Below are 25,242 nucleotides of genomic sequence, written 5' to 3' on the forward strand. Positions count from 1 at the left end.
CATGATGGATTAGAAGAAAAATAATTTGCTTAAATGTTTAACTCAAATCGATGTTCCTTTCTTAAGCAAAATATATTTCAGCTTTCTAGTATTCTAATTTTTTATTCGTGAATTTAATGATACTAATCTGATGCTTTGAATGTTGCTATATTTTTTCATATCTTTTTGATCGGTATTATTTCAAAGCTTAGTTAAACTTAAAAGAAAGTCTTGTCTTTTAACTCATAGTAACTTATAATATACCTCCTTCGGTTTTATATTTAATGCCATTGATTTTTAAATTTAAATTTGTATTTGACCATTTGTCTTATTCAACTCTTTTTCAAATATGCAAAATTATAAGTTATTCTTAAAGTTTCTTTAATAATAAATTAAATCACAACGAGCTAATTAATGACTATACAATTTTTTCTTAAATTCAAATGAGAGAAAGGAAAGAAAGGGAGTCTTTTACCCCTATGCCATTAAAAAGATGCTGGTTACCTGTGTGCCACTTAAATTTTATCAGACACCTCTATGTCATCCATCAAAATTTCTTTTACCTACATGCCATTTTGAATGGATGGTGCGTTGACACTGTTAAATAGAGGTATAAAAATACTGTTTTGCCCTTGTTAGTAAAGAACTCATAGAAATATATTTAAAACAGTAAATAAATATGAAAAATTCAGTAAAAATTGAGAAAATAACATCATTATTTTGGAAGTAAGAAAAATCATAATTAAATTAAAATATGTTTAGAAAATTCAGGAAAATCCGCTCATAAATCTGAGAAATTGTATAAATAAAGGAAAATTCATAAATAAAACCATAAAATTCGGAAAAATAAGGATAATTCAAAAAATCCGAAAAATGCATAAATTAACAGTAAATAAATATGGAAAATCAGTAAAAAATTAGAAAATGACAGAATTAATTTTAAATAAGGAAATAAGTTAGAAAATTCGTAATTAAATTATGAAATGTCTAGAAATTCACAGAAATGCAGGAAAATTGGCTAATAATTCCTGAAAATTGTATGAAATAAAAGAAAATTCGTAAATAAATCCAAAAAAATTGCAAAAAATCAGGATAATTAAAAAACAGAAAAATGCCCAAATTACCTGAATAAATCAGTAAAAATATGAGAATAAATTAGAAAAATATGGGAATACAATGGATAAAAGCAGGTGCAGGACCATTGCACACCAACAAAAAAAACAAGGGCATGACCATTGCATCCACAACAAGTTCATATGAGCAACATATAAAGTAGTTCACCAGCACACTAAGTCCACACATAACAAGATCACCAACATTTAAAGTAGTAGTTCACCACAGTAAGTCCACACATAAATATTCCTAGTCCACACAAAAAAAGTCTACATGAAAAGTAGTAGTTCACTAGTTTTCATCACACCAAACTATACATGTCTTAAATTACATTAAAAGTAGTAGTTCCTCCACATAATTTATTCAAGCTGGAGTTTCTTCTTGCTTCTGGTATTAGAAGCTGGACTGGATGGGTTGGCTACCTCAACTGGACTCTCCTTGGTGTACACTTCTTCATGACAGCTTGCTTCTTCCTTGGTGTCTGCATTATCTGTGGAGAGATTTTATAGGATGCAATGTCTTCATGAACAAAGAGGGTGCCCAATTTAGAAAGCAAAGGGGTCATTTGATCCAGTTGCAGACCTTGGGTGAAAAAAGTGGAAGTGAGGTTGTAAATGAGATCGGTGAGGTTGTAAATGACAAGATAAGGAAAGGTGAAAGTGAGAGATAAAGAGATCACCCAACTTGCCTGGCCGCCGATTAGTCGTACGGCCGCACCGCCCAACTGGTTGGCGCACGGCAGGATGGCTGCGGAGAGGAGGCCGATAGCGGCGGGGGGCGGCCTGGGTGGCCGCACGGGCACACCGGCCGGTGCGCCGGCCTGACCGCCGGCTGGCTGCACCACCGTGACTGCCCGGGTGGTGCAAGGGAGGGAGGAGGAGGCTGAAGCGCACGCGGCGGTCCGGGGGCGGCGGCGGCGGTCCGGCGAGGCGGGCCAACGCCGGATCTAGCCAATCCGGCGGCGCCGGCGGCTAGGGTTCCGGGAGGGAAGGGTGGACGGGAGGAGGGGCGCACGGGGAGTATTCGCGCACGGGAGGGAGGGCCGCACGGGGGAAGGCCGGATCTAGCCAGTCCGACGGCGGCGGCGCCGGCGCCTAGGGTTCTGGGAGGAAGGGTCTCTCAGGAGGAGGGAGGGGCGCACAAGATGAGGAGGAGAGGAAGGAGGACTGGCTGGGGGCTGTGGTGGTAGTTTTTCTAGGTGGGTCTCATATGTAAGAGTTTCTTTTCTAACAGAAGGGGGACGGAATGACAAGTAGGTAAAAAAAATTTTGATGGATGGCATAGAGGTGTCTGGAAAAAATTTAGTGGCACATATAGGGGCAAAAGACTCAAAGAAAGGAGGTTTCAAGGGCTCCAGGCGCACCCTCCTTTCTCGCGCGCGACCGCTGGAGGCGGCGGAGCCGACCTCACCTCGCCGGAGCTTAATCCCCTCAGCTCCTTTCCCCTTTCTCCGGATTCTGGTTGGCCGGCGGTTGGGGTTGGGGGGGGGGGGTGTGAAGAGCTCGCCGTCGCACGCGATGTCGGCCGCCGCGGGGACGCCGCCCGATGGCGGAGGAGACAGGCCGTGGCAGTCCTACCACACCGCCTACACCAATGCCAAAGCTGGTAAATGAATCTCCCCTTCCTCCCGTCGCGTAAGAGTGTCTCAATAGGGGGGTTTTGCGCATTAGGGTCTGCCTCACACAATTCACTGGAAACATATAAATTCCAAAAGATTGATGTAGACAGAAGATGAATCAAAAACCGAAGCTTGATTTTCACCTCGGTATCATCAGATGCAGCTGGAAGTTAGTAGTGCATGCTTATATGTGAATATGTGATGCTGCCTTGTGTTGGATGGCTCCATTTGTTTGCTTGGTTACATCGGTGAATAGTTATCTTGAGTTGATGAGGAAGCTCGTGAATAATAGTAGCAAAAGGTGTACCCTTAACATATTGTGGAGGAAAAAAAAACTATTTACCTGTTTGTACTAGTTGTGAATTGTGATGTGGACATGTGTTCTTTCCACATGGTTAGCAACTTCCTTATGACTACATTCTTGTGTTTTGTTGTCTGTACTTTGCTAACCATGAAAATGTGCCGTTGCAAGTATATGACCTGTTGGTGTGATATTTTGAGAGAACATGGAACAGTATAGGATTCAGTGCAAAGCATGGCTTTGGTCTTTATTCTCTTGTTATGCTGCATTAGGAATGGAGGGAGTTGACAAAGAGAAGGTGCAGAAGGTAATCTACGAAATGAGCAAGGGTTCAAAATATTTTGAAAACGAGCAGCGGAAAGAGGCAATTACCAAACAAAAAATTGAGCATCTGCGTGCACAATGTGCAAAGCTGACTGATAATGACATATCACATTTTCAGAAGGTACGGAGTAATTTGTTTTTATGCTGAACTTTGTCTCTTGGACTGCTAGTATGCCGTATTTGAATCCCAATTTACTCAGCACACTCAATTTTCAGGTCGCTGAAAACAAAATTTTGGAGCTGGAAGCTTCACGGGATCTTTCAAAGATATGGCTTCACACTGACATGGATGCCTTTTATGCTGCTGTTGAGACATTGGAAAATCCATCCTTGAAGGGAAAACCATTGGCAGTCGGTAGCATGTCTATGATAGCTACTGCAAGTTATGAGGTTATCACACTAGATTTTTATGGCATACTGACATGTGTGTACAGATTTTTCAATCACTAAAATGAACTAGTTCTATTGTATAAAATTTTGGTTTGGTCCCTTTTGAAACAATTGCTAAAAAAGTTACTGATCATGTTGTGTAAAGTTGGATTTCTTTAAGTATTGTAGACTGGATGGCCAGAGTGGGCTTCGCTATATATTTGCTCAAAGAACAAACAAGTACAGCAACGTCCTCTGTTATATAGTATACAAATGTAATCAATTTATTTACGCAGGCACGGAAATTTGGAGTTCGTGCAGCAATGCCTGGTTTTATTGGCTGTAAACTATGTCCTGACTTGGTTTTTGTCCATCCAAATTTTGAGAGATACACTTATTATAGTGAATTAACAAGAAAAGGTTTGTACATTACTTTTTATTGAATTGCTACCAAATTTTTTAAAGCTTACTGTAATGGTATAAATGATTATTTGATTATTGGTTGTTTTCTAGTTTTCCAAAGGTATGATCCCAACTTTGTTGCAACAAGCCTGGATGAAGCGTATCTCAATATTACAAATGTCTGTTTTGATAGAGGCATCACAGGTGAGGAGGTAATTATCATGACTTCATGGTGAATTAATTATGCTTTGCATTTGATATCTTATTTTTTTCAACAACTAATACTTCAATACTGAAGTTTATTGACCATTGTGTGTTTGTCTGACTGTGTTTGTGTGTGTTAAAGGTTGCTACTGAACTTAGGGGTGCCATTCACCAGGAAACTGGTCTAACTTGTAGTGCTGGAGTTGCTCCAAACCGCATGATTGCTAAGGTCAGATATTCTAGTTTTTGTCAATCTCTCTTTTTTGTTTTTTTTTTTTGGGGGGGGGGGGGGGCTCAGTTGCCTTTGGATTGATGGTTATTTCTTCTTATAGACTTCTCTCTGTTTGTTGCATATATCCAGCTTTTTTCTTCTTGTTTGAGTATCATGTTTGGTTAAAGTGAAATTAAGAATAAACAAATACTATTAGTACTGGCAAGGAGTTCCCGGTTGCATAGCCAATAGGAGTTGCAACTTGCAATCGTAAAGTCTGTTCACCGCACATATCTGAAAATTTTTAGCCCAATAGTTGACTGATCGTCTACTCAAAGTTTCATGTCTTTTTAAGTTTATAAGGTCTCTTTCCACATATTCTTGTCTGTTTGCTAGGTTTGCTCTGATATAAACAAGCCTAATGGACAGTTCATCTTGCCTAATGACCGAGAAGCTGTGACAACATTTGTATCAACACTACCTATAAGAAAGGTATTCCTATTTTCTAATATTTCAGAAGATTTCATTTTTTATGGAAGTATTTTGTTGCTGCAATGGTTCTTGTTTCCCTAATATTTTTTCAGTCATACATTGGTTAAACAATTAAATATTCTAGCAGTGCACAGATTCTTTCCATTGAAGTGTTCAAAACAACAGCATTTTAGTATTCCACATTCATGGGCACCTCCTTTTCACTTTAGCTGAGATGGACATTCATGAAAAGGGATGAAGCTGATTTGTTATTTGAAGATTTTTGTATGCAGATAGGTGGTATAGGCAAGGTAACAGAACAAATGTTACGTCAGGTGCTTGGTATTACTACATGCCAGGAGATGCTTCAAAAGGCTGCTTTCTTATGTGCATTGTTTTCTGAATCCTCAGCTGGTTCGTATGTTGGTAACACTTGTTAGTTCTGTTGCAAGCTTTTAGAAGCTATATGTCATACATATCCCAAGCAGACATCAGAATTTGGTTTCTTGGAACCAGACACCATTGCGTGCTCAGTTAATGTGGTCCTTTCACCATTCTCCAGATTTCTTTATTTCGGTTGGTCTTGGACTAGGTGGTACAGAAACTCCTGAGCAAAGGCTAAGGAAAAGTATCAGTTGTGAGCGAACTTTCAGGGAAACAGATGATCGTTCTTTGCTTTTCGAGAAGTTAGGTAAATACCCTTACTATGTTATTGTTCTAGCTATGAGGTCTGTTGATAGTAGATTTCAATTGTTGTTCTCGTGCAATTATTATGAAGTAACTAGGTTTTCTTACAGAATATTTGCTATTTTTATTTGGTGGTATTACATGCATTTTCCTATTTTAGTGGTATATTTGTCATTAGGCCAATAGCATATTAGTTGAGACTATAAATTGAGACATGGCATGAATATCTGAGGGCTGGAGTAGAAAGTAGTGGTTTGGAATTAATTAGTTATGCTGCAACAAGCTGTTTACATTTGATGAGGAAACATGACTTCTAGTTCTGGACCTCTGGACTCCTGGTAAGTGGTAGTTTTGGTTGGGACAGCAAACTATGCAAAGTGGAAGTTGGTAGGCAGCTTTGACTGTGTACCTGAGATGTAGCATTCAACCTATATTCTCTAAACAAAAAAAATGGAGTGTTCATATGAACATGTTGGATGAGGCTAGTGTCTCATTTCCATCTGGAAGCTATTCTTGAAAAGCAGTTAGTTACTAACGTACCAGTTAGTTTTTTCTTGAAACTGGTGGGGAGGAGACCACTGGACCAGGATTGTAGGATCCCAACGCTGTGTGGTGCTGAATTATTTATTTCATGTATCAGTTATTCTACATATGATATACATGTAAGGCTGTAAAGCTCCAAATTAAAAATAGTAATCAAATATAAGAAGTCTGTCTGAAAAATTCAGAAGCCAACTTGACTGGAATTTCAGTATTTCGGAAATTTGAAACTACAGAGAAGGCACACAAAAGAGACTATTAACAGACCATATGTGTGTACTTAGGAAAACAGCTGGTGCCACTATATCTATGCCTGCTTGACTTGGTAAATTCCTAAAAGAGCTGCAAAAATAATATACTTTATGTAAAGTCGATAAATGCATTAAATGATGATATAAGGACGTTCATGCCTTATTGCACGCTTATGATAAGTCTGAAATGCCTCTCCAATGCGTGACACACTCACTGTGGTTTTATTTATTCTCAGATAATCTTGCAGAAAATTTGGCCGACGATATGCAAAAAGAATGCCTGAAGGGAAAGACAATAACGCTCAAACTGAAGACTGCCGCTTTTGAGGTATTCATCTTCCATTTGTAGAACATTAACTAGTTTTCAGTAATTATAGGACTATAGTCACCAAGAGAGATTTTTTTTGTTCATGGTTTACAAGATTGATCATTCATCTAAACCAGGTCAGGACAAGAGCAATAACTGCACAAAACTACATCAACTCCAAGGAAGATATCCTGATCTACGCTAGGAAATTGCTTAAGGCTGAACTGCCTCTTTCTTTGAGATTGATGGGTGAGTATGGGCTTCCATAAATCCATTGTTTATTTTCCTTGGAGAAAAGTTTATGACTACTGATCACGTGGATCTTCTACCAGTTTGACTCTATCCTGTAGAACTTGTATCACAATTCAGAACCGCCATTATCTGAATTTTATTTAGGCTAAAGCAGTTGATACTATTGTTGGATGATCAAGCTGACAGCTTAGGCATGTGATTCTGGCATGGTGCATGCTTCTTTTTTGACCTCATCAAGTGCAATGGATTGAACATAGACAAAATAGTGCAGGAGTTCTCTTTGAGATGTAGATGGCTTGTGTTTTCTGGCCAACGATCCCATTAATGTTGTGGTCCTCAAACTAATGTGTTCTCCTCCAATGCATTAGTCAGAGCTACTGGCCCTTTTGATAAAAAAAACTAGAAGGCACACAGCGCACTATATACTGTTTTTTTTATGTTCATACTTTTTGTATGCTTGAAATACATATATTTTCAGTCGAGTGAGTCTAACAGTCATGCTAATACAATTAAACAGGGTTACGAATGTCCCATCTTCATGATGAGAAAGATGATTCATCTACACAAACCCAAAAGACACTAGATAGATTTTTCCGTACAGCTGACAACTCAAATGACAATGGAGCAAACGGTCTGAGCATCAATAATACCACAGGAGGGGATAACTATGATACTAATGTGATATCTAAGGTCAATTATCTAGAGCATGATGCTAGAACAGATGATACCATGGATGACCAGGCATTATTCTCGTGTGAAAAGAACTTATTTGTTCCTGAAGGAAGGAACTCAGACAATTATAGTAATGATATTTCATCAAGAAATCCTGTTATATGTGATGGTGTGGGTCAAAAAGAATCAGATGATGACTCTAGTTCGAAGGTACGCCAGTATTTGTCTCAATTAAACTTTGTCCAATTATTCCATTGACAAGGGCTAATATTGTTACAACACCCTTTAAGTGCCTCTTTACTGAGTTTTGGCCATGTATAGAGATAAATATAATATGTTCCCCTTTCAGAGTACACATACTGTAAAGTTTGATGACCATCTCACCAGCTCTAACGCAACTACTTCATCGAGTAAACCTGATCATCTTTTCTGGATAAATGGCTATATCTGCTCCCATTGTGGATTTGAACTGCCTCCAGGATTTGAGGAGGAGAGGCAAGAACATTCAGATTTCCACTTGGCTGAAATGCTTCAACAGGAAGAGGCAGGCAACAGCACGGGTCCCCTCTTGAAAGAGAGGTATGTATCTATCGTCATGCTCTTTAGTTCTACGTAAAGAAACAGTATCAGTTAACAGGTGTAAATATCAAGTGTTTCATTACGATTAGGGGGCTATGGTGGTTTAATGGCCGTGGTTATTTGGAAATAAAGCTGTGATGAAAGATTTTCATGGGCATAAACATTTTATTTTCTGTTGGCCTGTTTCCATGTCGACATGAGATGAACTGAAATGCCATAACACTGTGGATAATGACTAATGACCCGTTTTGTACTTGGCAGGTTAGCTGAAAGGCCATGCTCTACCACACCCACACCTAAGAAGAAGCTCAAGTCTTCAAAAGATGGAAAACATATACCTATTGATGCTTTCTTCCATAAGTGTGACAAGAACTTGTAACATACTACATTTGTAGTTTGTAACACTCCCAAGTGATCTGCACTTGAAAAACTGCTGTACATGTAACACTATTATTATAATTCCCTCTAATTCGAGACTGGGCATGTACAGTAAACTGTAAATAGAACTCAAATCCTGTTAAAATAATTTCATAATTATTCAAGGGATATATAGCAACTGAAAAAAAAAGTTGGAAACTTTGAGAGGGTAATGAAGAAATATCTGATCTTGTCGCCATCAAACAGCCCAGTGAACGTGTTCGGCTGGGCTCGCTCGCCTGCGACGGCGACAGAAGAGAGAGACCAACGTCGTGATGCCCAGCGGCGTCCACTGCTGCTGCCTGCTTGCTCGCCGGCCACTCCAGCTCCATGGCGCCGGCGGCGGTGTTCTCCACGGGCGTTGGATCCCGCCGCCGCCCCTACGGGCGTGCCCCGGTATCGCCGCGGCGGCGCTGACGCTGCTGCACAGGAAGCCCTGCCGTCGCGGCGGCGCGGCCGGGTGTCGCCGCCCCCGCCTCGCCGGCGCCGGCGCCGGCGCGCTCTCCAGCTCCAGGCGAGCATCACGCCATGTCCGTCTCTACCCCTCACTCTCTTCTTGATTTCAGTTTCTGCTGGGAGTGATCCTCCTGTTATACTAGATTCTTTTTAGTTCTCGTTTTTAGCTTTTCTTTCGGGCACGTGCTTCTTTCTGATAATTAGATTATGTGTACGGATTGCTGCGTTATGATCATAGCGTGGAAAATCCGTATGGCCAGGTTTCTCAATTGGCATCCTTATCTGGCTAGAATCCTAAACTTAGGATGATGCCAAAGTAATTTCTGTCATTGCCCTTACGGCTTTTGTTCATTACTAGAATATCTTATACTCTGATGCAGCATTCAGTTTTTGAAGTTTGCAATATAAAACTGTGGTAACTAGTCTGCAATAATGGCTTGGAGGAATCCAATAAATATTTAGTAACTAAACTCCAGAATTTTTAATTTTAATTTCGTGTTGGAACTGTAAAATTAAATCATACATGGCGTTTTGCTTGGATGTAAAATCAAGTGTATTTATGATATGTTCTTTTTGTTGTAATTACTGCAACATTCTACGAGCTTGAAAATATTTCCTACCGTCCTGTCATTGAGAACTCTGAACATGTTATAATTAATATTGGCTAATTTTTAGTGTCATAATATTTCCACTTCAAACCTTCATATTCTCAAACTTGCATTAGTAATGTCAACGCACCGAAATGCTAGGTTCTTTTGCTTCTTGTTCTAAGCAAGTTTGAACTTTGAAATTTAAGCATCCAGTGTGTGGCAGGAGAATCTACAGGTTGCTGCACTGCCATCCAAAGCTACACTCGAGTTTGAGGATGGTAATTTTATAATGATCTCAATTGCCTCATCTTATATATTGGAGTGGAGTCCAAGTCATGCCATATTTTTCTGATTTTAATGCAGCCTTGAAAGCTTCTAGTATCTAAGTATATTGCCAAAAACACATATACTCAGGTGTCTCACTTCGAAGTGCATATGTTGTTCCTGAAGATGTTCAAGCTGCAGGGTTCCAGATTGATGCTGATGAACTGGCATCTATTGTTGAAAGTCGTGACACTAAAAAGTTGGCTGTGCATGGACAATTAGGTGGGATTGCACACAAGTTAGCAACATCATTAACCAATGGGATAGTTACAGACAAGGACCTCTTGAATCAAAGGCAGGACATATATGGAGTAAACAAGTTCGCTGAGACTGAAACTCGCAGCTTTTGGGAGTTTGTATGGGAAGCACTGCAGGACACAACTCTTATAATTCTTACTGCTTGTGCTGTCGTCTCTTTGGTTGTTGGCATAACCACGGAAGGATGGCCACAAGGTGCGCATGATGGCATTGGCATCGTTGCAAGTATCCTCCTCGTTGTTTCTGTTACCGGAACAAGTAACTATCAGCAGTCCTTGCAATTCCGGGACCTTGACAAGGAGAAAAGGAAAATTCTTGTTCAAGTCACAAGGAATGGCTTGAGACAAAGAGTACTGATAGATGATCTTCTTCCTGGTGATGTTGTCCATCTTGGGGTTGGTGATCAGATTCCTGCAGATGGCCTCTTTATTTCTGGGTTTTCTGTATTGGTCGATGAGTCTAGTCTAACTGGGGAGAGTGAACCTGTTTTTGTAAATGAAGACAACCCTTATCTTTTATCAGGGACGAAAGTCCTTGATGGGTCCTGCAAAATGCTGGTTACAGCAGTTGGGATGCGAACACAATGGGGCAAATTAATGTCTGTTCTTACTGACGGCGGGGATGATGAAACTCCACTTCAAATCAGACTGAATGGAGTTGCAAACACTATTGGGAAAATTGGTCTATTTTTTTCTTTGTTAACTTTCATTGTCCTTTCACAAGGGATATTTGGCCAGAAATATCTTGACGGGCTTCTTTTGAGTTGGTCTGGAGATGATGTGCTAAAGATATTGGATCATTTTGCTGTTGCAGTTACAATTGTTGTTGTTGCTGTACCTGAGGGATTGCCATTAGCAGTCACTTTGAGCCTTGCATTTGCAATGAATAAAATGATGAATGACAAGGCACTTGTTCGGCAGTTGGCTGCCTGCGAAACCATGGGCTCAGCCACAGTCATTTGCAGTGACAAGACAGGAACACTAACAACTAATCGCATGACTGTTGTAAAAGCCTGCATCTGTGGGAACACCATGCAAGTTAACAACCTACAGACTCCTTCAAGCATGCTTTCCAATATCCCAGAAGTTGCTGTAGAAACTCTTCTGGAGTCCATTTTTAACAATACCAGTGGCGAAGTGGTGATTAACCAGGATGGAAAGTATCAAATACTAGGCACCCCTACTGAGACAGCTCTGTTGGAGCTTGCACTGTTGCTAGGCAGAGGCTGTGGAGAGAAGCAACAGGAACCTAAGATTGTTAAAGTGGAACCTTTTAATTCAACCAAAAAGATGATGAGTACCATTCTTGAGCTTCCTGCTGGAGGATATCGTGCACATTGTAAAGGTGCTTCAGAAATAGTATTGGCTGCTTGTGATAAGTTCATTGATGAAAGAGGTTGTATCTCCCCCCTTGACGATACAACTTCCAGTAAGCTCAATGATATAATCAAAACCTTTTCTAGTGAAGCGCTCAGAACATTATGCCTTGCTTATAGGGAAATGGACGGGTTTTCTACTCAAGAGCAAATACCATTACAAGGTTACACCTGCATCGGCATTGTTGGTATTAAAGATCCTGTTCGTCCAGGTGTCAGCCAGTCTGTGGCAACTTGCCGGTCAGCTGGCATTTCGGTGAGAATGATTACAGGTGACAATATTGATACAGCAAAAGCAATTGCTCGGGAATGTGGTATACTTACCAAGGATGGCATTGCCATTGAGGGTGCTGAGTTTAGGGAGAAAAATGCTGAAGAACTCCTTGATTTGATCCCAAAAATGCAGGTTCTTTATATACCTAATTTAAATTTTAGTTTTATAAATGTTTACCCATCTAGGCAGCTCTCATATGATAATTATGGAAACTGAAGGTACTGGCCCGTTCTTCACCACTTGATAAGCATACACTTGTGAAGCATTTGCGCACCACATTCAGTGAAGTTGTTGCCGTGACTGGTGATGGCACTAATGATGCGCCTGCGCTGCGTGAGGCAGATATTGGACTTGCCATGGGCATTGCAGGGACTGAGGTAATAAACTAGCAATACCACTTAAGATCTCTTCATCTGAAAATATTTATCTAAAATTGTGCTGGTTAACTCACGTGGACATGAATTGGACATTGCATATAGATAATCCTTTTTACCATATTAAGTAAATTATGAAGGATACCTGTTAAATTTCTATAAGAAATATGTTGTGAGCCTTTTTTCTTTTGTGCATATTGTTTTCTACTTCCAATCCCATCTATTACTCCATAACTTGTCCATTGACAACTTAATGCTCTCATTTTCTGTAGAAGCCCTTTTATGGCATAAAAATATACCTGCAAATTCTATTTCAAAATATTCTTAGGTTCTTAATGGCTTGAGCTCCTACAATCTGATGCCTACTTCATCAAAATATAGAATAATAGAAGTCCTTTCCATCATGATTTGTAATGAAAAAGTTATTGGAGGCTGGAACTGGTGTGGAATGGTACCTATACGGTTGTAATATATAATCTTGATTTAATTTGCTACATGTTGGTTTATCAACTGCTGCTTGGGAAATACCATTGTTTATTCTTTTGTAGAATTAGGAACTAAAATGGAAATAATAATCCGGTTCCTGGTGTCCTTTTTTTCCTGCTCTGACCGTAAATTCAATATCCTCCATATACGAATTTGATCAAGCATGTGCTTCATGGTACAAACATCTACTGATAAACTGATATGAACTGCTCTATGCAGGTTGCAAAAGAGAGTGCTGATGTTGTAATTCTGGATGACAACTTTTCTACAATTGTTACTGTTGCCAAATGGGGCCGCTCTGTTTATGTTAACATCCAAAAGTTTGTGCAGTTCCAGCTTACTGTTAATGTTGTCGCGTTGCTAGTTAACTTCTCTTCTGCATGTTTCACAGGTACATCCTAGTTATGATTCTATTAACTTCATCAGATCATCTCATCATTCACATTCTTCATCCCAGGGGATGCTCCACTTTCAGCTGTACAACTTCTTTGGGTCAACATGATCATGGACACCCTAGGGGCCCTTGCACTAGCCACTGAACCACCCAATGATAACTTGATGAAGAAAGCACCAGTAGGAAGGACAGGGAAATTTATCACAAATGTGATGTGGAGGAACATTGTAGGGCAGTCGTTATACCAATTTGCTGTCATGTGGTATCTGCAAACTCAAGGGAAACACCTGTTTGGGCTGGAGGGCTACAATGCTGATATTGTGCTAAATACAATCATATTTAACACTTTTGTCTTCTGCCAGGTATGTTAGCTGCTACAAAATACCATCCTTTTTACTGGCATATTTAGCAAGAGTAGAAACTAAAAGCAAAAGAAGTTCTAGCTATTTTCTCTTTAATAGGGAAGAGAATGTCAGACAAGAGGATCTGTATCACTTAGTGTGTGGCTTTATCATTGCATTTTCTATATTTGTTTTGATGCTATCCAGGTGATGCATACAGTTGTTGGGTTGCTGCTAATTATTCATTTTGCTCGTATGCTCCGGTTTTCACTCGCTGCATTCTATGTAGGTGTTCAATGAGATAAGCTCAAGAGAAATGGAGGACATGAATGTTCTGAGGGGCATGGCAGACAATTCCATTTTCCTGGGTGTCCTCACTGGCACCATCTTCTTCCAGTTCATCCTAGTCCAGTTCCTGGGCGATTTCGCTTACACCGCGCCTCTGAACCAGCAGCAGTGGCTCATCAGTGTGCTCTTTGGCTTCCTTGGGATGCCCATTGCTGCTGCCATCAAGTTGATTCCTGTAGAACCTCATGAAAAAGTCGATACACGAAGAATGCCATAGACTTATGCATAACACCAGAGTACATAGACATGGAAATATTCACTCAATTTGCATCATAAGGAGCCTACATACAAGGATAACTTGCACTCCAGGGTTCTGTGATCAGAGATTGGCAGCATGCTGTGAAGAAAATTTTGGACTTGGCCAATCTTGCCATGATGTAAGTTGACCTGTGGAAGCAGAGCTGATCAGTGGTTCTGGAAAATATGCAGTGATTTTTAGTATTATTTTGAATACGCTGATCTAGTATTATTATGAAATGCCATCTGGGGTAGGGTATAAACAGATAAGATTGTACATCAATACAAGACTGACATTGATGATAGCCACAATGATTATATTCTTAATAGAAGTTGATTCATTCTAGAACATATGTTGCCCAATGATAGCATTTCAAATGTTTCACCACACTATATCACTAAAAATTTACTAAAGGTATGGACAACAGCTTGAACCTCCTTTTGTCAAGCTAAGCATGGAAGTTGGTACTTCTCAAATTTTGGCTATCTCAAAGAATTAATTATCGACAACTACTCTCCGTCCAAAAAAACCAATTCTTCGGTTTTTGTGCCCAGCGTTTGACCATCCATCTTATTTGAAAAATTTTCAAAAAATTAGAAAAAAATTAGTCACACGTAAAATACTATTTATGATTTATCATCTAATAAAAACAAAAATATCAATCGCAAAAAAATTAAATAAGACGAAGAGTCAAAGATTATAGATAAAAAGTAAAAAATTGGTTTATTTTGGGACGGAGGGAGTAGAGTAGAAGCAACACTGTTGGCTTAAATAAGGAGGAGATCGGACGTGTCAAAAACCAACGCTTGATAAGACTGATCAGTGAGTAGATACTTGGGCATTTACAATACAATGGGTGCACGCGCACTGATTAGTCTTATCAAGCGTTGGTTTTTGACTCGTCCGATCTCCTCCTTATTTAAGAGCTTCTACTCTACTCCCTCCGTCCCAAAATAAACTAATTTTTCATTTTTTTTTTCAATTTTTGACTATTCGTCTTATTTAAAAAAATTTTACGATTGATATTTTTGTTTTTATTAGATAATAAATCATAAATAGTATTTTACGTGCGAACTAATTTTTTCTAATTTCCTAAAAATTTTTCAAATAAGACGGATGGTCAAACGTTGGACACGGAAAAAATTCGTTTTTTTACAGAGGGAGTACACGGTAGACAGCTAGTCTCACGTCACTACTAGTCTATCAAGCAAATTGCTTTAAATATATTTTTCTCTTAAACTATCCGTTTGATCTATGATCTGATTACATCCTTATGTTCATAACAATTAAATCTTTATAACAAGATCTCACATGATTATATTTTAATAAAAATTACAAATTACTTTTGTAATATATCTAAATTACATTTAGATTTCATTAAATTACATTTCATAATATATAAATAAATTTAATACAATATAGAAGTAATTTATATATATTATAGAAGTAACTTAAAACAAAACGAAAGTAACTTGTCATGACATTAGAAGTAAATCCGTTATGGGGTAACTATGATATGATGATTAAGGGCCCCTTCGAATCACATGAGTAAAAAAACAGAAGAATGGAAATATAGGATTCTGACAGAAATGTAGGTGTAAAACAGAGGATTGCAAAACACAGGAAAAACATAGGAATAACCGTTTGATTCGACCACAGGAAAAACACAGGAATTTGAGGAGAGATATAGATTCAAAGGATTTTTTTTCCATGAGGTTCAACCTCTTACTAAATTTTCTCCAAAACTTGTATAGGAAGATGCATTCCATAGGAATTTCATAGGATTTCATAGAATTCATTTCTTTGATTCAAAGGGCTTTGTAGGAAAAATTTCTATAGAAATGAAATCCTCTAAAATTCTTATGAAATTTCTTTGAATCAAAGGGGCCCTAAATCTAATTTTTAGATAGACTTATGTTTTTACCCCCATAATAGATTTCGTTAAATACCGTAACAAGTTACTTTACTTTTATTTTAAGTTACTTCTATAATATATATTAGTTACATGCCCGTGCTTTGTAACGGAATTACATTTAAATAGATATATTAGTTATTTTAAAGCACAAATTTTATTCATAGTATACTAAAACTAACCAAAAAAACAAACTTTAAAAATAGTTACACATACAAACACAAAGTAACATATTAAGGCTGAGATGAACAAATTTTCACGTTTAAAAAAATATTGTTATAAAGATTTAATTGTTATGAACGTAATGGTGTGATTGGATTATAGATTAGATGGGTAATTTAAGAGAAATCTTCATAAGAAAAAAAACATGCACGTTTGGGTGTACTAGTTGCTAGCAACTGGTGTTTTGTCGTTTTGGGGCGGGTCGCTGTTTAGCACTAAACTGCTAGCATGCGCGATGTAGCCACGTCCTTCTCCATAACACTCAAAACATAATAATAAGAGATAAATAACATAAAATTTAAATATGAATTAGTAGTGTCTAGAAGACCAGTGTATTATTACGATCGTTCTAAACACGTACGCTTTTGTGTGCCGCAAAACTGTCTGGAAGCGAGCTCAGATAGCAGCATTGACCGCTTGATCAAGCTGGAAAATGGGTGAAAAACCCAGTGAGTTCAGAACCCGGCCATCAGAGCTAGCATCAGTCCTATGTATGTGGCCGCCCAAGCTAGCCTCTATTGGATTGCTAACAAAGGCAACCCGAGGGTCATCTTTTCCTTTTTAAGAAGAAAAAAAATGCGAATAGCCTACTATTGGTTTTGCCGAGTTTGTTAAGCTTCATGGAAATAATTAATATTGTGCATCATTTGAGGAATAACACCCTCATCTTTTTACTTCTGTATACGCTTATAAGTCAAAATTTAAATTTTCAACGTTAAATTTAGAGTTGATTTTAAAGTTTTTTTATCGTAATTTATTTTTCAGCCTTGGCTTTTAGATCGTTAAGAATATGTATATAAAAATTTTATTTATAAATTATTTTTCGTTTGCAAATATGCCGTTTGGTTTTTTCCGAAAAAACCAAAAAGATCACCCTCTAATATAACATTCCATAGGACATTTAAGTAATAACACCAGCCAACTTTAATACGTAGCTCTGTAGTTCTTTGATTTTATATACTCTCTTAAGTTTCTTTGTACTAAAAAAAATTAAATGTGTGGGATTAGTTTTTATAATAATCGACATTGGATGAGCTTTTTAACTGTACCGCTTTTCTTGCCGCTGATGAGGTTTTTTAAAGTGGGCTAATGAGGTTCTTATTATAAGAAATCAATGCAATGATAAAGATAAGTGAAAATCTCAGATAAAAGGTTACATGTTTCAAGCTGTGTGAAACAATTATTTTCTGCCTCTTGAGTCATCAACTCATCATACTAATGTGAAGCATCATTTTTCATGTTTTTTTTAATGATTTTCTTCGTTGATATGGTTTGTGCTTATTCATATTGAACGCTTGGTAATTGTTTGTTACTGGGAGGAACTTCCAAATCTTGTCTACCATCTTCAAGGTATAGTCCGCAAGTTCAATAGTATAGTCAACTGCTGGCTATAAATTATCTATAACCAACTTAATAGCCAATTCTTACAATAGTCATATACTACATAATTAATATCTAACTCCACCTACTATATACACATGTCTTAGAGTTTATGCTGCAGCTAACTATAAATCTGTAGTCCGTTGCTCTTCTCTCCTCTTTATCATCTTAAAATATGCTTATAGTAAGCTACTATACCTGTTCTAAGAAGAGATGCTAAAGGAAATGGTCAGAAGTCCATATAATTGGCCCTTTCTTTGTGTTGTATTGTCGACATGTATGGTATCACACTTGATCCTGGCTAAACAGAATGGCAACGCATAGATGTGCTACATCTAGATTTGCCTAGATCAGGTTGCACAGTCACTCCAAATGCAAACTGATTCAACAGTAGACGGTAACTGTTCCAAACATGAATATTACTTCATATATATACAGAGAAATAGATATGGTTAACAGTAGTACCATATACCTGCGATGTTAACTTCGCACATCAACAGTCAACACATCTGATACTACAGTAGTATATACATCAGATGTCAGAGAGAATTGATCTTATCAAAGCTTTGGCACTCTCCAGTCGTTGCCCCGACTGCTCGTCGACTAGATCATCCCCGGCATGCTTGTCAATCTCAAAGAAATTTTCACGGAGAGAATCATGAGCAAGGTGCAGCTTCTCTGAGGCCGACGAGTCGCTCCCAAGCAACCTGACACAGACAAAGCGTGTCAGGCCCAAAACAACGCCGTACTCCGATCTCTGTAGCGCCAGCTTGAGGTTGGACAGGAAGACGCCAGCCACAGAATCAAGAATTCTTGGGCTTCCTTTCTTTAGAAGAATTACCATCATTTCTGCTAGTTTTTTGGACGGCTGTGAGTTCTTACTTGCCTGCTCAGTTTGATCATCCTGTCTCGGTTCTTCAGCATCAAGCAGCTCATTCTCGGCCAGTACAGTCATCCATAGTGGCAGGTCAGACTCACCCATGTCACGCATGTTAGCCTCAGCCTGCGGTCCAATTAACCAGCGGCATCCAATACCCAATATGAGAACCGGTAGCCACTGCTTCACAATGGAAATCAAACTGAGGGCAAATTTAGAGCCTGAAGCAGAATCAACTGAGGGAACAAGATCAAGAAGATTATTGGCAAGAAAGAAGGCTTCCTCTGGGGGACTCTGTGACTCAGTGGAGTTTGCTAGAACCAAGTGAAGCAGCTTGGCTGCATATGTGAATGAACTCCGTATAAGCATCAATATTTCTTTCAGATCATCCCCTTTGAAAGATGAGCTCTGCTCCTGATGCATTTTTATGGCTGATGATGCATATTTCGTGAAGGACGATGCAAAATTAAGACATCCTACTTTATTATCACTGATCAGCTTGATCGTTGTCGTGTCAACAATAAACTTGAGAATTGCAGTGCCAAGCATGCATACATTAACTATTCCTCTCACTGCATTCCCTGCATAGGACACATAATCCACTCATTAACATTAAAAGGTGATTTTTCCATATTATAACATCATAAAGATTTTGATCACTACAAGTTGAAACTTTTAATGTTAATTGTGTTCTTTTGCATGTTTTCAAAGACAAGGCCCGATCAATATTTCAGTTAATGAATGCAAGTTTCAGATCAAAGAGGTATTTCTGCATCAAAAGTTGTAGAATATCAGCACAGGTATACCTTCAGGAACTCCACGACGATGGTGTTTCTGTCTTGCAGATTTCTTATTCTGCTTTAACTTTGATGAATTGGTGGAACCAGTAACAGATTCATTTAGAAGTTTGTCAAAACAATTCAGCAGATGATCCAGTGAGTGATTGACAGTTACTGACTGAAACAAGAGATCAAATTTCTATGAGTGGCAACATATTGTTTGTTAAATACAAAAAAAAAGGTTGAACGGGTTACATAACCTACTCGTAGCTACCAAAAATAACTTAAGTGCAGCCAACAAATATTGGTTCCAGTTTTCATCAATGTTTGACCACACCAGATAGCTATTGTTTACAAGTTTATCAACATTATTCCCTCCGTTCCATATTATAAGACTTTCTGGTCTAGCCAAAATTCATGTGTGCTAATACATTTAGATATATACAAAACATATACATTTAATACAAGGATAAATCTCAGCAAAGTCAGAAGGTCTTATAATATGGAACGGAGATACTACATGATAACTATACTATGTGTGGTGGAACTGCAGAAGTGATAAAAACAGCATTTCACTCTTCCAGAGGCAATTATCAAAGTACATATGGTGGAATCGTAGAGTTTAACAAACCTCAGAGAAGCTATTATCAGTTTGGTCAACCTCCTGAAGAGCACCATGTGCAGCCAAACTCAAATAAGCCAAAAGAGGTGCGGCGTCAAAAGAATCAAAGTGCAGGCACTGCTCAATGTACACTTGAGAAATGACCTTCAGGGATGAAAATGCAACATCTGAATAAGAAGATTGTAGAAAGGCAACTCTCTTTTCTTCATCTTTTAGTATGTCATTAATCTGCCATGATGCCCCTGCAACAACACCAAAGTCTTCAATATCCAATGTGAATGAATTGCATGACCCTTTTCCAATATCATTACCAGACTTTGCTGGTGTTTTCTTAAGTGATTTTCCTTTCTTCCTCTTCAAAGATGCAACAGGATGCATAGGAAGTTCAATTCCATATATCTCAGCAAAACAAGATGCTTTAGATTGCAGCATATTTGTCAACGCTTCAAACATTTCGTCAGACCAGCCACTTGAGAAAACCAACTTATGTGCTGCTAGAACTGCTTCTTGACAACCTTCCTGCTTGGAAATCCCAACAGCATTCATGATTATATTCATACATTCGTCATGCAAAGCAGATAAATCATCAGGTGATACAACTGGAGCCATACTAAGGAGTGCAGACTGGGCTCCCTCAGAAACTACAGTTTTTAAGAGTAGCTTCAACTTTGCCTTTGTAAAGAATTCTCTTAAGGAAGCTAAACTAGATTGATCATCAGACAAGCTTTTAATTAGATTCGCTGAAGCAATTACAAGCCCATCAGTCTGTTCCGAGTTCATTCCTGTCGGTGACAGTGCCAGAGTAATACAGACTTTGATCAGTTCAACAAGAAATCTTGGAGGAGAACCTTCAGACAAAGCAAATTCACAAAACCTTGCCCCAGCTGTGGGCGACCTCTTTATCAGTGCAATGCAGCGAGCACATGCATCTTGCAAAGACAATTTTGTTGGAAAATAAGAAGGGATGAGAAGCTTTGTGATTTTCTGTGCAACACGAGGGTGGTCATCTGAGAGTGAAGATAGCAAAGTACCCAATCCAACAACCTGCAACAAAAGGGTATATAACTAGCTTGTTTATTCAAAGCATCAAATTGAAGAAATCAAAGATCCAAAGGACACGAATCACATAGTAAATTCATGTATGCATGCAATGAATAAAAAGAAGCATACCTTATTATACTGGAAAGATCGAATATCACGGATAGCTAAAAGAAGATCTACTGCAGCAGATCTGACCGATAAAGTAGGATCAGAGACCATGTCACTTAATCTTGGAAGTAGAACTTTCAGTATTTCATGACTTTGTGGATTTTCAAGCAAGTATATCAGACCATTCAGAGTTGACAGCCGAACCTCATTGCAAGAATCTTTTGACATGTCATCAACTATTTTACTTAAAAATTTTGAAATAGTTAGGGAAGGAATAACTTCCCAAAACTGGTTCAGAATACGACAGAGTCCTTCAACTGCGACTGTTCGTATTTCTGGACAATCATCCATGAGAAGTTTGTCTAGCAAGAAGTATTGCTTCTCTAGTAGAGGATCATTGACATCCTTTGTCACATCCGGGTCTTCAAGGGGGAACAAATCTAGTAGAAGATGCAAAGTATTATGCCGTACATTGGAGTTCGCAACCTGCCAAACATTAGTCACTTCAGATAAAGCTAAAAATATGTTCAAAGAGATAACTTGTATCGTATATTTCTTATTTGTTGGCACATATATATTGAAACCTAACACATGTAGATGGTAGAAGCATATGACAGATGTCCTAGATATCAAGTAGCAAATCTAAAGGTAAAACAAACAAATGAGCATACTTTCCTAGGAAGAGCGTTCAAATCAAAACATCCCAGATCTTAGAGCATCCCCAAGAGAATGGCTAAAATTTGACTCTTCAAATCTTAATTTAGTCATTCATGTCAAGAAGTTCCATGTCCAAATTGATGTGCACTCAAACAGACTCTCCATACCCACTCTTCAAATCCTAATGGCTAGGAGGATGACTTTGGGCCCAACCGTATGGGACCCACAGATAGTAATCATGTTGTGTGGGAGGATGACTTGCTAGATTTAGCCATTGAGAAGACATATTTAGTCATTCAAATAGCATGGCAAGTCAAATAAATAGTCTCTTGGAGAATAATTTTTCAACATAATTGCTAAAATTTGCTATGACAAGTCAAATAAATAGTCTCTTAGAGATGCTCTTAGCTTTCACAAGGAAAAAGATTTGGTTAGAATTAAAAAAGGATGTTGGAATAGGTACAGAATTTTAATATTTATTGATGATTGATCTAACGTTAATGTGCATCAGCTATTTATTTACATTTGGATAGGACAGGAATATGGTAAAGTAGGCACTATTAGAGTTCTCAAGAATCACAGAAATGATCAATCTCATTTTGTACACACACCGCATTGTTGTCTCTCTACCATGGCCTTGCAAGAATTCAACAACAAAAAAGATAATATTAAATAAAGAGATCATATATTATCTATAGCAGTTACATGGATGTGTACCCGTCTTTTCAATAAGCCATACTTGGTCAAGTGTTGAGGCTAAGTAGGGCATGAAAAATTGAAAACAAGAGAATAGCACAGAGGAAACCATGGTCCTCCATATTGATGTGTAGGGACTGGGAATAAGGGAGAGAGTAGTTAGGGACTTCGTGTTATAGCAATGAATGCTGAAGAACTAGGAACAGTAAGGGAAAAAGAGATAGAGCCACATGCATCCTTTATATTTCACAAAGGAAGCTTACAAGTTATTATATGCCTTATTTTGAAAAGGAGGCAATGCCTTTAAAGTTCAGAACATGTTTCAGTCATAAGGAAAATGAATGTAAAGGTATTTACGGTTTGAGGTCTTACCAAATTTTGGTACATTGCTAGTACTAGAAAATACAAGAGCTACCAAATTTGGTATGTTTTTGATGTTTGGGGCATGTTTGATTTGTTGATTACCAAAAATTTGGTAGGGTTATAAATGGTAACAAACCAAACACACCCTTAACATTGGTGATGGCCATGATGCATTTAGTATACTGATAGCTGTGGCCCATGTTATTGTATTGTTTGACCAGTTTATCAAAGAAACAAAATCTGATAGTTCCAATATCCTAGTCAAGTAGCACCATGTTGATATATTGACATGTTTGAGTAACTTCTGATTAACGACAACAGGCCAATACGTATCTAGCTAAGTCGAATACTCCACTCTTCTAGCACTCATAGCTAGTAATTTGATTTTTTTTGGTTCGGGCTACTAATTTGATTTGGCTGTAACTTCATGTAAACAAGCACATAACAAATAATTTTACCCTGTGATGCTCGACTTCTACCTATCAGAGCAGAAGAAAATAAGACACATACCTGCAATGACCGGAAGAGCACAGGCTCGGCAAGCTGAAAGACTATTTTTTCAACACCAGCTACCGTTCTCTTGTCCACGAACGCACACAGAAGCTTTCTGGCTGCCTTGGCAAGCTCCTTGCTCCTGGCGTGCACGGCCCCCTCCAGCATCCCCTGGAGGAACGCCTCCCCAACTTCCCCCCTCACCCACCCACCGTCCTTCCACGCCCTGAAGACGACCTCCCCGTAGACCACCAGCGCCGCCCGCCTCACTCCCGTCATCCCCACCTGCGCTCTGATAAGCTCCAGCCCCTCCCTGGCGAGCACCTCGCTGACGCCGAGCACGAGCGCCAGGAGCTTCCTGCCTTCTTCGGCCTTGAGGAAGAGCGGCGACACGAAGCAGCGCAGCAGGAGCATCTTGAAATCGGAGATGCTGTCGTCGTCGTAGTCGAGCAGCGGCAGCGCGTCGCGGAGCGCGAAGAGGCGGCGGAGGACGGGCCTCGCGCTGGGGCCGCCGCACGTGAGAGCCTCGGCGAAGAGGTAGGGCAGGGTCTGCGCGACGAGTGCCTCTCGCCCCGGCGCGGCGGCCCGCCACGCGAGCTCGAAGCACGCGACCGCCAGCGCGGCGAGGGGCGGGTCGTCGGTGGCGAGCTGCGCGAGGCGGTCGTGGAGGAGCGCGAGCGCGGGGAGGAGGTCGTCCCAGCGCGGCGGGTGGGACGGGTGGGTTAGGAGGAGGTGGAGGAGCACGGCGGCGGCGCGCGGGGCCGGTGGACACCCGGGTCCGGATCCGCCGCCGCCGGAGAGCGGCGACGCTAGGGCCTCCGGGAGGGAGAGGAGGGCGGGGTGGGAGCCAGGGAGGGAGTGGACGACGTGCTTGAGGTGGGGAGGGTCCCTAAGCGACGCGGCGGCGGCGGCGGCGGCGGCGGCATCGGGGACGAGGGTGGCGGCGAGGGCGAGGAGGTCGGCGGCGGAGGACGGCACGGCCTCAGCCTCGTCTTCCGCCTCGGCGGCGCGGCGGCGGCGGCGGCGCGCGGGCGGCATTGCGGCGAGGGCGAGGGTTTGAAATGGAGAGCGCGATTTGGGGGGAGATTTTGGGAGGGAGGGAAAAGGGATCGAAGCCGAGGAAGAGAGAGACGATCTGGGCCTGGGCTCCTCATATTGGGCCTGTAAGGAAATGCACAGGCTTGGGCTGTGGTTTAAGGACCAGCGCTGCAGGGAATAAGTCTATTTTGCCTTCCTGAACTCTTGCCTGGGGTTGAATCACGTCCCTCTTTTGAAAAACCAGGTTTGACGCCTCCTGAACTATTAAAACCAGAGCAACTGACCACCCTTGGTGGTTTGCCCGACGATTTGATCCGACGTGGCGTCGTTGACCAAGTTGACTGCATGTTGGCCCGATGAGTTTGTAATGACTACACACTGATATGTTGGGCCCACCTTGCTAAGTCACACGGTTAACTTGGTCAACGACACCATGTTAGATCAAATCGTTGGGCAAACCACCAAGGGTGGTCAGGTTCTCTGGTTTTAATAGTTTAAAGAGGTGTCATACCTGGTTTTTTAGAGGAGGAACGTGATTCAACCACGGGCAAGAGTTCAGGGACGCAAATAGACTTATTCCGCGCTGCAGCTATAGAGTGTAGTGGGCTTGTGGCCCAGCTAAAAGTTTCTTAGGAAAAACGCTTTTAGTTGTTGTCGAAAGATTATTTAATATTATAATAGATATTTAATAATATATAAGATGAAATTAATTATTGTAAAGTTGAAAAACTACTTTAGAAATGTTAGTGATGAAATTATACATATAAATTTTTTTATAAAAAATGTAACGTTTGGCGGTTCAGAAAACGTGCACGCAAAAATTGAGAAAAAAAATTATAAAAATTATGTCCTAAAGAACGCAGCCATCTTCTATGGTGTGCGTTGTGCCACGCATATGCA

General features: G+C 39.9%; 2 protein-coding genes across 2 annotated transcripts; one reads left to right on the forward strand and one right to left on the reverse strand.

Moving 5' to 3' along the window:
- Positions 1–2,413: 2,413 nt before the first annotated feature.
- Positions 2,414–14,564, forward strand: LOC102715287 (calcium-transporting ATPase 3, plasma membrane-type-like). The gene is given in 20 exon segments (XM_040521679.1): positions 2,414–2,697; positions 3,284–3,456; positions 3,552–3,725; positions 4,001–4,124; positions 4,218–4,318; positions 4,453–4,539; positions 4,918–5,013; positions 5,286–5,427; positions 5,555–5,683; positions 6,707–6,798; positions 6,915–7,026; positions 7,547–7,911; positions 8,051–8,280; positions 8,542–8,691; positions 9,957–10,021; positions 10,158–12,106; positions 12,193–12,351; positions 13,054–13,225; positions 13,292–13,590; positions 13,859–14,564. Coding segments are annotated over 20 exon segments (4,983 nt in total). The 5' UTR covers positions 2,414–2,609; the 3' UTR covers positions 14,135–14,564.
- A 3,147-nt stretch (positions 14,565–17,711) lies between these two features.
- On the reverse strand, positions 17,712–24,342 carry LOC102715839. The gene is made up of 5 exons (XM_006651541.3): positions 23,323–24,342; positions 21,118–21,582; positions 19,957–20,991; positions 19,353–19,503; positions 17,712–19,127 (listed from the first exon to the last, which is right to left on the reverse strand). The coding sequence occupies exons 1-5, from the start codon at positions 24,340–24,342 to the stop codon at positions 18,202–18,204; spliced, it is 3,597 nt and encodes a 1,198-aa protein (XP_006651604.3). The 3' UTR covers positions 17,712–18,201.
- Between the last annotated feature and the right edge of the window lie 900 nt (positions 24,343–25,242).

The sequence above is a fragment of the Oryza brachyantha genome, chromosome 3 (assembly GCF_000231095.2).
Source record: "Oryza brachyantha chromosome 3, ObraRS2, whole genome shotgun sequence".
Classification (NCBI taxonomy): Eukaryota; Viridiplantae; Streptophyta; class Magnoliopsida; order Poales; family Poaceae; genus Oryza; species Oryza brachyantha.